The sequence below is a fragment of the Cebus imitator genome, unplaced genomic scaffold, assembly GCF_001604975.1.
Source record: "Cebus imitator isolate Cc_AM_T3 unplaced genomic scaffold, Cebus_imitator-1.0 Scaffold8, whole genome shotgun sequence".
Classification (NCBI taxonomy): Eukaryota; Metazoa; Chordata; class Mammalia; order Primates; family Cebidae; genus Cebus; species Cebus imitator.
In genome coordinates, this window is record NW_016107323.1 from 3,966,141 (window position 1) to 3,979,812 (window position 13,672).

The 13,672-nt window shown below is 40.7% G+C and overlaps 1 protein-coding gene across 1 annotated transcript; it reads right to left on the minus strand.

Annotated features, from left to right (window-relative positions):
• Nucleotides 1-179: 179 nt before the first annotated feature.
• On the minus strand, nt 180-11,630 carry MTERF2 (mitochondrial transcription termination factor 2). The gene is made up of 2 exons (XM_017541006.2): nt 11,474-11,630; nt 180-1,659 (listed from the first exon to the last, which is right to left on the minus strand). The coding sequence occupies exon 2, from the start codon at nt 1,600-1,602 to the stop codon at nt 445-447; it is 1,158 nt and encodes a 385-aa protein (XP_017396495.1). The 5' UTR covers nt 1,603-1,659; nt 11,474-11,630; the 3' UTR covers nt 180-444.
• Between the last annotated feature and the right edge of the window lie 2,042 nt (nt 11,631-13,672).

Sequence of the window (13,672 nt, forward strand, 5' to 3'; positions counted from 1 at the left end):
AAAAAAAAAAGGTATAGAAGTTTGCTAATATTTCATGTAACACTAAGCTAGAGTGATGTTTCATGGCGGGTAGTGAGGAAGACTGGATTTGCATCGTAAGATGAAATGTGCTGTATAAAAATGTATCCATACCTTGAATTAAGGAAGCACTTGTCCGTTTCTTAGAAATGATTCACTTATAAAGTATCAAACTGATATGGCATTTAATGGTACATGAGTTTTTGAACTAATGGTTTAAGGTAAAAGTTACCAACTTTAGTTATTAAAATGAATACAGTTTACAATTTATAATATGGCAAGAGTCAGAATTTATCTATTTAGAGATAAACACAATTCAGAAGCTAAGCAGGTTCTTAAAATTACAGGTGCCTAAAAACTGCCTGAATTTTTGTCTTTGCTAGTTTCACCTTGCACTGCTAGAAAGAAGCAACATCAGTCAGTATGTCATTCTTCAACATTTAATGGTGCCACAGGGTTAAATAATGGTCTTACTTTTTTGGCCTGAATTTTGCCAAAATTAGCTTCAAACTCTTTTTTTGATCCATTTAGATTTGCCAGATGTCCATCCTTTATTCTGTAGCCTAAGGAATTGAGTTTCCTTATCCTATACTGTACTATTTGTGGTGTTAATTCAAGAACCATTGGCGTCTCTTTTATCTGAGCTACGGAAATTCCTTCTTTCAATAATCCTTGCATTCTCTCTTCTAAAACTGGAACAGAATAATATAAAAGGGCAGGACATTTCAAAACTAATTCCTTCAGGTCATGATCTGTGCATTTAAAAGCATTTTTAGAGAAGGAAATGCTATTCTGTATACTTCTTGGGCAAAGTTGAAAAAGAAATCCTTTGAGTTTGGACAGAAGCTGGAGAATTTCAAAGTTTGTGAAACCCTGCTCCTGGAGAAATTCTAGTGTTTCCTTTATAGCTGCGGGAGAATTTAACAAAATAAATGTGTTTTGGCTTAACAGTTTTAGTAGCCAAACTTTCATGTTGGCCTCAGAACCACCTACAGCTAGATAGCTCTCCTGGAGAATTCTTATCATTTGCTTATTCTTCTCAACAGGATTATGAAAAATATTAGATGCAGTTGTCAAAAGTCTGCTAATGACCACATTTTTTAGTCCCAACTCTTGAAAAAACAGAACATTCAGCTTCTGGTTCTCTTGGTCTTTAACAGTAAAGAAAGATTCTGGAAACTGCTCTATTAACTTGATTAACTCTTCCTCATTTTTGCAGACTAACTGCCAGAGTTTTCTCTGGGTGTTAACAGTGGTTGGACTACAAACAATTGCTTCCGGGCAGCGTTCCAAAATACTAGCTACAGCAGTCTCATCGGCACCTAGTTCTTGTAAAATATTCACAATTTCTTCAACATAGGTTTTATCCTCTAAAAGTACCCATCCTTTCAATCTACGAATTTTCCTAATGTCAACTGAAAATTTATAGAGCATTTCCACTGTTCTTGTATTTTCTTTGCTTGACAGTCTATCAGTTGTGTAGGTGAAGCATGCTATGAAAGGTCTATATTTTGGAGTTGATGGCATCTTTCTGAAAGAACACAGCCTACAGGGCTGGGATCTCATCAGCAGCTTCCACAACATGGCTGCAATCCTCTAGCTAGTTTCCACCGTCTTGGGACTCAAATGGACTCATTCTATCTGTAAAAAAGAAAATAAAGGTTTTTAGTATAAGGGTGTTGACTTTCAGAACACATATACTTACAAATTTGAGCTAAGTAGGGAAATAAGGTGGATTTAAATTAGACGAAAACTACTCATGTAATATTTTTAAAAATCTTCCTAAATAATTAATTGAAGTAATTGTAATACACTTCTCCGTACTTTGACATCTTATACTTTGTAAATACATTGTGGAGTTACTTCCATTTTACAGATGAGCAGCAAGACCAGAGTTCAAAGGTTCACAGACCTCAAATGTTATTTTCATACCAATTCCTTTTCCCACAACTTATTTATTTTAAGAGGCATCTATTATGCACACAAACAAACATGTTTTTTTTGAAATGTTTTATATTATTAAGTTGATGTTTAGCTGAAGCAGATAAAGGGGGCGAGGGAAAGGGTCATCTCTAGTTTTATATTTCAGAGTAAATATTTTGCTGAATAAGTATCACCCAAAATGGGCCAATTATTTTATTTTAAATGAGTTAATAAATGGAGTGTGTGTGTATGTGTGTGTGTATGTTTAGAATTATGTGAACAAAACTCTTTTTTATAAATCCAGAATTAAAATAATTTGTAATTGCAGCACCACTTTGGGATGCTGAGGCGGGCAGATCACCTGAGGTTGTGAGTTCTAGACTTGGAAACATGGTGAAACCCTGTCTCTACTAAAAATACAAAAATTAGCTGGGTGTGGTGGTGGTTACCTGTAATCCCTAGCCAAGTAAAATGAAAAAATGCCACATGACTGTTCCTGTGGTGCCATGGAAAATCAGGTCAGCTGCAGAATGGTGACTGTAATTTTAGAACAGTATAATCAGCTATCTACTTGACATCTTTAGGTATCTTAAGATGGCTATACTGTGTCTGACACATTAATAGTCTTTGCCTCTGGAGGGGCAGCAAAACACCTCCATCCTGTTAGGGTCGTGACTGGACCCGAGAATTAAACAGACATAAGATACATTAACAGGAGAAAAACATAAAATTTATTTAATGCAAGTGTACGTGGCATGGGAGCCCTAGTATGGAATTGAAGACCTGAAAAAGCAGTTAGAGTCAGTTATTTATGTACAGAGTTGCACAAAAAGTAGGAAGCTCCGAAAAAGCAACTGAAACATGGGGAGATTTAAAAGAAAATTTAACAAGGACCGTGCAGAATTCTTTTGGTATCAATTTCTCATCCTTGAGGTTAAGGATGTTACTCCTTTTGGTATAGGGAGGGTATTTTTCACATGGGAACAGAAGAAAAGTCAGATCTTACACCTGCTGTTTTTCAGGTGCCTTTAATTCAAAATGGTCCGTATATCAGGGTGGTATCATGAACTCTACCACTATTTCTTTTGTCTCTGGTAACGAAAATACATCTGGTTTGTTTTACTACCTGAGAATGTTCTAAGTGTCTCAGTCTTGCCACAGACGTGTGTAGTATAGGTCAATTTAGCCTGTTGGCAGCCTTCCCTCATTCTTTATATGTCTGAAAGTAAAGCAGAAAGCAGCCATTTCCAATCCCTGACTCTAATTTAAATGCCCTTGCCATATATGCTCGGGACTCTTTACTTTCAGCCCTGTCCTAACTCATCCAAATACATGATTACTCTATTAGGAAAATTAGGCACTCTTTCCATTTTGGTTTCCCATTTTGGTTTAGCTCATTGTGAGTGCCTAAGGAGGCTAAAATAATTGTACACATAGCTTGTTTTAGTGGTTCAACCAGAAATTTCTTCAGATAATTCCTAATACTGTAAGCCAAGATTAAAATATTATTTAAAAAATTTCTAAGAAGACCATCAACTTTAACAGGAAGGAGGAGGCACAGCATGAAGCAGCACAGGGAGACTGGGGCTGGGATCCCGCTCCCCATTCCTGGTTGTGCGACCCCACAGGCTCAGGCTGCACACCTGTCCCCCATGTCAGGAAGGAGCGTGGGGTGCTGCCAACTACCCCCACCCAATCCTGCCTCTAGTTTAGGGGGCAGCAGATAAGACAGCAGTGATTAGAAGAGTACCTCACACTAACTATTCAATGAGTATTACTAGCAGCAATCTGTGAAATAGAACATAATCTATGCCTTATAGGAAAACTCTGTAAGGGTTAAAATGCATATCAAGTACTTTGGACACTGCCTGGTACATAGTAAAATTTCTGGAGCTAAAAGTCTTATATGACTTTAAATTGTATTTTAGACAGAAATAGATTTACAAAGAGTAACTGAAAACTAAAAAATGTATATTTTTTTTCTTGAGACAGGGTCTCACTCTGTCACCCAGGCTGGAGTACAGTGGTATGATCTTGGCTAACTGCAACCTCTGCTTTCGGGCTCAAGTGATTCTCCAACCTCAGCTTCCTGAGTAGCTGGGACTACAGCCATGAGCCACCATGCCTCGCTAATTTTTATATTTTTTGTAGAGACAGGGTCTTGCTATGTTGCCCAGGCTGGTCTGGAACTCCTGAGCTCAAGTGGCCCACCCGCCTTGGCCTCCCAAAATGTTGGGATTACAGGTGTGAGCCAGCACACCTGGCCTAAAAAATGTATTTTAAATGCTCTGTTTCCCAAAGTAACTGCTTATAAAAGCAATGTACGTTCATCACAGAATAGTTGCCAACTTCTGAAAAGTATAAGGAAATGGAAAAACTCACAATCCTACCACCTGAAGACAATGGTTCATGTTTTGGCATATATGATGATATGTGACCTGAACACATCACCGTTCACCCTGGCAGACAGCCTGCTGTTCCCTTAGCACCGCTGTGCAGGAGCCTCTGTCAGTGGGTACACCTTGCCGTGCTCAATGTAGTTCTAATGTTTAATGATCTGTCATTCTGTATAATGTAACCCCCCAACCAAGCCAACTGCTTCATCTAGTGCTTAGCCAGAGAAGAGGATCTGTTCCAACCTCATGGAACTGGCTGTGCTGGACTTGCTGAAAGACAGTGTATTACTGGTCTCCTGTGTGGTACCTTCCCTACACATGAGACTTAGGTTCTGAATTCAGCCTATAAAGTAAAAATTACAAAGACTCAAAATTTTTGTTGAAAATCTCTTAAGCAGACACCACACAGATGAAGTAGTTGGCTATGAATTATGATGTCTTCAGGTGAGTCGTCTTTACCAGTTAAAGTTATCTGTCTTGCTCATCACAGCTGACTGTGAAAGTGAAAAGTATAAATGTTGTGACTCCTATATAATGAGCACATTATATATATATATATATATATATATATATGTATGTAATTTACCTTTCTGCTTCTATTTTATTCACAGTAAGTATCTAACCTTGGTATTAAAAATGCTCTGTAAACATTTAAAATGAGTGCTTGGTATATGGGATGGATATATTGTTATTTTGTAATTCATTCCTTATACTGAGCATTTAGGCTATTTGTGATGTTTTTTTTTCTTTTTTCTTTTTTTTTTTTTTTTTTGGAAGTATTTTTGTATTATTTTAAAATATATTAAAGAAAAAGAAAAAAAAAAGAATAAAGGAAAGGAAGAAAGAGGAAGAGGAAGAGGGAGAGAGAACAGGGGTGTTGCTTTATTGCCCGGGCTAAAATGCAATCTAAAAATGGGTATGCCTGTAATTATGTTTAATAATGGAGACATTAAAAAAAAAAAAAAAAAAAAAAAAAGAGGGAAGAAAATAATTAACAAGCAGCCAACCAATATTTCATTTAAACCTATAAATACGTGTGATGTAGTACTGATAAGAGTGTATATTTTGTGTATTTGAAGTGGAGAGTTCTATGAATGTTAATTAAGTCTACTTGTTCCGGATCTGAGTTCAAGTCCTGAATATCGATGTTGACTTACTATCTCATTGATCTGTAAGTCTCCCACTATTATTGTGTGGGAGTCCAAGTCTCTTTATAAGTCTTATATATCTGGGTATTTCTGTATTGGGTGCATACATATTTAGGATCTTTAGCTCTTCTTGTTACATTGATCCTTTTATCTTTATGTAATATCCTTCTTTGCTTCTTTTGATCTTTGTTGCTTTGAAGTCTATTTTATCAGCAAAAATTGCAACTCCTGCTTTCTATTTATTTATTTTTGCTCTCCATTTGGTTGGTAAATTTTTCTCCATCCCTTTGAGTCTTTGTGTATCCTTGCATGTAGGATGGATCTGGATGTAGCATACCAATGGGTCTTGGCTTTTTTTGCCTGTCTTTGTCTTTGGATTGAGGGATTTAGTCGATTTAAATTTAGAATTAATAACGATATATATGAGTTTGATGCTGTCATTTAATGTTGGCTGGCTGTTTTGCCCATTAATTGATGCAACTTCTTAATTATGTTGATGTTCTTTATTTTTTGGCATTTTTTAGAAAGGCTGATACTGGTTGTTCCTTTCTATTTGTAGTGGTTCTTGTAAAGCAGGCCTGGTGGTGATGAAATCTCTGAGTGCTTGCTTGTTCACAAAAGATTTTATTTTTCCTTCGCTTGTGAAGCTTAGTTTGGCTGGATGTAAAATTCTGGGTTGAAAGTTCTTTTCTTTAAGGATGTTGAATATTGGCCCCCACTCTCTTCTGTCTTGTAGGGTTTCTGCTGAGAGATCTGCTGTGAATCTGATGGCCTTCCCTTTATGGGTAACCTGACCTTTCTCTCTGGCTGCCCTCAGTATTTTCTCTTTCATTTCAACCCTGGTGAATCTGGCGATTATGTGCCTTGAGGTTGGTCTTCTTGAGGAATATCTTTGTGGTGTTCTCTGTATTACCTGGAGTTGAATATTGTCCTGCCTTGCTAGGTTGGGAAAGTTTTCCTGAATAATATCCTGAAGCGTATTTTCCAGCTTGGATTGATTCTCTTCGTCACATTCAGGTACACCTATCATGATTTTTGCTATACGCTGAATATATGTCCACATTTCATATGCTTTTCCTTTAGGATGAATTCCTAGAAGTAGATTTCCTGACGGAAGAGATGTGTGAACACTTGGAAAGCGAAGCTGCTAAATTTCCTGTCAAGAAAAACTATCTCCATTGACATTCTCACAGGCAATATGAGTGATTCTCTCATCAGTTTTTATTTTGATATGTGAAAAATGATACGACACTAATTTCTTTTTATTATTGATGAGGGTGATGTTTCATAATAAACTATTTTGGTCACCTTTATTTCCTTTTGTGAATCAACTATTCCTGCCTTTTAAAACTGCTATTGTGGCTGGGCGTGGTGGTGCATGCCTGTAATATCAGCACTTTGGGAGGCCAAGGTGGGCGGATCACGAGGTCAGAAGATGGAGACCTTCCTGGCTAACAAGGTGAAACTCCGTCTCTACTAAAAATACAAAAAATTAGCTGGCCATGATAGCACGTGCCTGTAGTCCCAGCCACTTGGGAGGCTGGGGCACGAGAATCACTTGAACCCAGGAGGCAGAGGTTGCAGTAAGCCGAGATCATGCCACTGCACTCCAGCCTGGGTGACAGAGTGAGACTCCGTCTCAAAAAAAAAAAAAAAAAAAAAGAAAAACTGCTATCGTTCTGATTTTTAAAAATTAACTTGTGCAGCCGGGCACAGTGGATCATGCTTGTATAATCCCAGCACTTTGCACAGATCATCAGGTCAGGAGTTCGAGATCAGCCTTCCAATATGATGAAATCCCATTTCTACTAAAAATATACAAAAATTAGCCAGGTGTGGTGGCGTGTGTCTGTAGTCCCAGCTACTTGGGAGGCTGAGGCAGGGGAATCGCTTGAACCTGGGAGGCAGAGGTTGCAGTGAGCCAAGATCATGTCACTGTACTGGGTGACAGAGTGAGACTCCATCTCAAAAAACAAAAAAATTTATTTGATATAATGTCATTTTTGGAAATATTTTCTTGAGCTCATTTTCAGTTGCTGATGGTATAATTCAGCATACCAAAGTAGCCACTTTTTTTATTGTGGTAAATAAGATAGAAATAAAAAATTTACCATTTAAACTATTTTCAAGTGTACCATTCAGTGGCTTAAAGTACATTCACAATGTTGTACCACATTTACCACTGTCTGAAACACATCAACTCTGTCTCTGTACCCATTAAACAGTAACTCTCCATTCCCTCTTCCCTGTAGACACCAGTTACCTCTATTTTACTTTCTGTCTCTATGAATTTGCCTATTCTAGGTACTTTGTATATGTGGGGTCATATAATATTTGTCTTTTTGTGTCTGGCTTATTTCACTTAGCATAATCTTATCAAAGCTCATCCATATTATAGCATCTGTTAGAACAAAGCAGTTAATTTCACATTGTCAAAGGAAGGTCAGGGAAGTTTTCCTTTATGAGTCTTACTGCTTTTAAGTACCAGATGGTCAGTAAAAATTCATCCATATTTCCTTCCATATTTTTGTTTGAATTTTAAAACTTAGCTCCTTAAGTTCATTTGAAATTTCTGGGTGTGAGCGGAGAATCTAAACAGATTTTATCAATAGTTTACTTCTCTCTAAGTACCATTTTCTGAACAATCCTTTCCTTCCCCATGGCTTATGATGCCTCCTTTATCATATGTTAAATGTAGCTTTTGTCTCTAGTTAGCCTCCATCCTCATCCCCTTACTTTGCAATTCCCCGAAGGGGCCAAGAGGCTCATTTCTGGTCTTTGCTGCATACTTACTCCCCCTGCCAGACCATCCTCAAACAAGCTCTGGTTGACTCACTCTTCCACACTTCCCACCAGCTACCTGAAATCTTCTCAACTCACATGTCTGGCCTCCCGCCTACCTCCATACTCACCCTCACTCAAAACCAGTGCCCTTGCCTCCAATCTGTACAAAGAAAGGAGAGCAGCTCCTCTCAGCAGACATAAAGCTGTCACTAGCTCCCCTTCCCTACAGTTACACCTTTCATTATCCAGGGTTGTCCCTGCTCCTGTGCTGAGCCCAGCCTCTCTGGCCTGAGAACTCTTGAGCCTTTCTTTCCAAGTGTTTACTCCTTCAGCTGTATCCTCCTCTGATGCTCCAGCCATCACTCCACTGCTCTTCCTCTCCTTGCCCAAACCCTATCTCTCTCCACTGCTCTTCCTCTCCATGCCCAAATCCTCTCTCTCTCTCTTGCCCTCAGCTAACTGCTGCGGATCCCTCTTTCTCTCCATTTCCTCTTCTACTTATATAGCTTGCAATAAAGATAACTTCCAAGTGGTTATGGCCAATGAGGAGTTTTCATTCTTTTTTTTTTGAAACAGGGTTTCACTCTGTCGTCCAGGCTTGGAGTGCAGTGGCACGATCATGGCTCACAATAGCCTCAACCTCTCTGGGCTCAGGTGATCCTCCCTCTCAGCCTCCCAAGTAGCCAGGACTACAGGTACATGCCACTACATGTAGCTTAATTTTTTGTATTTTTTGTAGATATGGGGTTTCACAATGTTTCCAGGCTGCTCTTGAACTCCTGAGCTCAAGCAATCTGCCCACCTTGGTATCCCAAAGTGTTGAGATTACAGGTGTAATATGGTTTGGCTGTGTCCCCATCCAAACCTTGAATTATAGCTCCCATAATTCCGTTGTGTTGTGGGAGAAACCCACTGGGAGATAACTGAATCATGGGGGCGGCTTCCCCCATACTGTTCTCATGGTAGTAAGTCTCATGAGATCTGATGGTTTTATAAGGGGAAACCCCTTTCTCCTGGCTCTCACTTCTTTTCTTGTCTGCTGCCATGTGAGATGTACTTTTCACCTTCTGCCATGATTGTGAGGCCTCCCCAAGCACGTGGCACTGTATGTCCATTAAACCTCTTTCTTTTGTAAATTGCCCAGTCTCAGCTATGTCTTTATCAGCAGCAAGAAAAAGGACTAATACAAGGCATGCACCACCACACCCAGCCTTCCTTATCTCTTTTGACCTCCGCAGCTTTTAGCAGAGTTGACCACTCATTTGATTCTCTCATTTGACTTCCTGGACACCCCACGTTTTTGGTTCTTTTCCCTTTCTATACTTCTGGCCACCTTCTATCTGTCTTCGCTGCAGGCTCACCTTCAAGGCTTGGTTCTAGCCCTCTCTTCTTCTTACTTTACAGTCTCTCCCCACAGATCTTGTCCTCATCCAGATATTCAGTTAATCCTCTTGGGATTCTTTCCAACTTCTTCTCAAAATGTGATCTTGTCAGCCGCCTGCAATAAACTTTCCAATGGCATTTTAGGAAAAAGACAAAATAAAATAAAACATAGAACTGCCTTACCACGGCCTGCATGGCCTCTTTGGGTTCTGCCACCTCCCTCATTCCCATTTCCCTCTCCTGCACCAGCTGAATTTGCTTCCTGTTAGTCCCTGGCGCTCTACCGGTTTCTACTATGTGGTCTTTGAAGACTGTGGGCCAGACTCCATGCCCAAAATGCTCCAACTCTTAGGCCTAAGTGTCACTTTCTCAAGGAAACTTTTCTAACCTTCATGAATACGTGAAGCCCCCTGTCCCCGGTATAGGCTTTCATGGCACCATGGACTTCTACACTTGTGCACAAGTGGGACAACAGCTGCAGCTGTTTATGTGTTGTTTCTGTCTCAACACTCCATATGGTCAGAGACTGTTCACTACAGTGTTCCAATGAACTGCTTCCCTACCCTTCATCCAGCTGCCTTCACTTCCTCTAGGAGGCATTCCTGGGCAGGTGGCCTCCTGTGTGCTCTTCCACAGCACCCTGCTCCGGACCCTACCACAGCACTTATGCTCTTACAAGTTCTTCATTCATCCAACCAATAGGAATTTTGTTGGAAGTTCAAGCTGTGTGTCAGGCATACTAGGCACAGGTCTTCGGCTAAAACACTTCTTCATACCTCTGTTTGGATCACAGACCAATTGAGAATCTGAGAGTCAGACTCTCTTTCCAGAAGAAAAGACCCACACTCACAATATTTCACAAATGATTTTAGCAGGATTCATGGACACCCTGCAGCCCAGCCATGAACAACTTGCACTAGATTTATAAGCATCGGGAGAGCAGGAACTGCACAGTGTTCTGCTTTATTCCCTGCACCTGGCAAATAACTCGTTCCACAAAAGGGGCAAAATCAGAATTTGCCGGATGAAGCTGAGTGAACAAGTGGATGTGGTAACTTAATGCAGTGGGTAAAACTGGGTTACCGGAGCCAGACTGCCTGCTCTCTGGACAATAGTTGTGTTGTGACTTGAGGAATTTACTTCACCTCTCTGAGCCTCAGTTTGGCATCAGGAAAATGGTGGCACTATCTCCTTGGTGACTACAAAGATCAATACCACAAATTACTTAGAATATGCAGAAAACTCTTCACATACACTAAATCATTAAATGATCACAACAACCCATTTTAAAGATGAAACAGATGCAGGTAAAGGAATTTGCCCAAGGTTGCTTAGCTAAAAAACGGGAGAATTTGGATTCAAACCAAATTCTTGGCTTGGCTCCAGAGTCCTGTGCCCCACATATAGTAATGCTTTTGGTAAATGTTAAATCACCATGTGGGCTGTTCTCGGATGCTTGTTTCTTAAGCATTTTTGAGGAGTGAAATTCACTTCTGTAATACACACAGTTAGGGTTAGTATGGTCTTCTCTACAACACCACCGGTTTCAATAAAGTTCTGATTTTGTAACACGTATGCCCTGTTGCCAGTTTCAAACTGACCAATGTTCATAAGCAAGGAAAAGCGAGGGTCCACGGAAGATCTCCGGGACTGATCAAAAGGCCGCACATTCACTGTGGGGCCTCCGCTTTTCCAGAGAAACCCAGCAGGCTGAGCTGAGCGCCTGGCGAGGCGTGGGATTTTGCTGAGGGCGGCTCCGACCCCTGCCTCAGCGTCGCTGGTGAGGAACACGCCCAGAAACAGAGGAAGGGGAGGACTCACCCGTCGGCGTTAGCTCTAAGCGAGGCACAGGAAGTCCCGAGGGCCAGGCCCTGTCCTTCCCTCTCTCTCCGGCCAGCCTCCCTGTGGTCCACCGTCTTCCTGAGACCTGGAACCCGGGTCCCAAGAGGCTCCAGGCGGCCCTCGGCAGCCCCAACCAAGCCACGCCCCCCTTCACCTTCACCCATGGCCAATGAGGGGTCGGGAGATGAGCGCCCCCCCCCGAAGACACGCCCCCGCGCCCCAGCGTAGCCAATCAGAACGCGGGACACAGCTACGCGCCCCTTCCCGCACCACGAGGGCGGGTGGAGTGGCAAGCGATTTTCTTGGGAGCCGCATCCGGCATTTTCACACCCTTTCCTTCCCAGCATTTTAGGAAACGGAGTTCCAGTCGTTTTGCCGCTTAGAAAATGTAAAAAAAAAAAAAAAAAAAAAAAAAAAAAAAAAAAAAAAAAAAAAAAAAAAAAAAAAAAAAAAAAAAAAGTAGAAACAGAAACTGCTACATCTTTAAGACAGAGCCAATCTTATTCTCAAAATCATTCAAAATTCAAAATTATTCCCTAAATAATCCAATTAGGTAAAGAACCAACTTACAAATGTTTTTTTTTTAAAAAAACCAAAAGTTATTGAAACACATCTAAACTCTTCCCCGCCCCTACCCTACCACAGCAGTTAGCGACTAATTCGTCTTTAAAAGCTATCTCCTTTCTCCCACTCCTTGCTACCTTCACCTAAACACATACCTTTTCTGATAAACGGCTCCGTGGTTTCTATTCTAATTATTAATTACCAGTGATGCTTAACCTCATACACTAAACACATTAATTTCTCCATAAAGCCAGGCTCAATGTCTCTCTAATTTATGTTCACATTTATCCATCCAACCATTTATCAAGCATGTTGAAACAGTAATAGGAAGATAGAGGGGGAATAAAACACATTCCCTGTCCTTATGGGAGTTTACATTCTAGTGGGGGACAAAGACATTAACAACTAATAACGTGACTAATCACACCTAGAGTTAAGTGTTATCGAGGACAGGGTGCCCTGATTGGGCCTAGTGGTTCCGTTTGTGTGGAGTTAGGAAAACTGGTTTTCCCAGGCTGGAGGTCCCTGCTGTCAGGAATTCATAGCACAGTGGGCACAGTTCTGCCGTAATTGGCAGCACTGGCATACTTAGACTACCATCGCACTCCGTGGAGTGAATTCCTTGAGGCTACTGATTATTTTTCTGTGAACAATGCTCGGCACACAGTAAATGTTAATTAAATCTTTGACTCTAGTCTCAGTATTCAGTTTAGGCTCAACAGGCTTTACTGACAGAGGCTCACATATGTATTTTAACTCCACAGAGTAGCAGCAAGAATCCTGGCTCCTCAAGATCAACTCTGATCTCTAGGATATTCTGGAGAGATCTGAGCAACTCATGTGTACTGCGGGGGGTTGGGGGGGAGGTGTCTGTCCAGCAACCCTTCTCTGAGTTACCTGTATATAAAAACTCTATGATGCATAGATTTATTGCATACTTTTTCCTGAAATAAAACAATTAGGGGTCCAGACTAACCAAAGTGTGTCATTTGCACTTTGGAAAAGGAAATTAGGATACAGAAAATAGAAGGAAGCTAAGGAATGTAAACTCAGGACTTAGAACTGCAAGCTGCCATCACTGGTCAGGAGGGAGGGAGCGGAAATGGGCACCAGGGTGCTGGAAGCACGTATTACATACGGCTCCACATAATTGTGTGAGGAATTACAATAACCCTAGCACTGTTAATAAAAACTCGAAACTGACAAATCAGTTATGCCAATTGTATTAAATAAATGCTACTCAAAAGTTTTTTCCAGCCCAAATATTTAAACAGTGCATTTCTAGGATCACATAATCAGAAAAAAAAAAAACCTTGAATGAAGAAAAGCGGAAAAGAACTTACAATTATGTTATTATGTACAAGAAAATTACAATTGTGGGAAGATTCTGATACTTCTAGTATGAAAGAGAAGCATTAAAAATACTGATAGTCGGGCCGGGCGCGGTGGCTCAAGCCTGTAATCCCAGCACTTTGGGAGGCCGAGGCGGGTGGATCACGACGTCAAGAGATCGAGACCATCCTGGTCAACATGGTGAAACCCCGTCTCTACTAAAAATACAAAAAATCAGCTGGGCATGGTAGTGCGTGCCTGTAGTCCCAGTTACTCGGGAGG

Coding starts and splice junctions, on each gene's coding strand:
- MTERF2 (XM_017541006.2), bottom strand. CDS start 1,602: ATGTTGTGGAAGCTGCTGATGAGATCCCAGCCCTGTAGGCTGTGTTCT.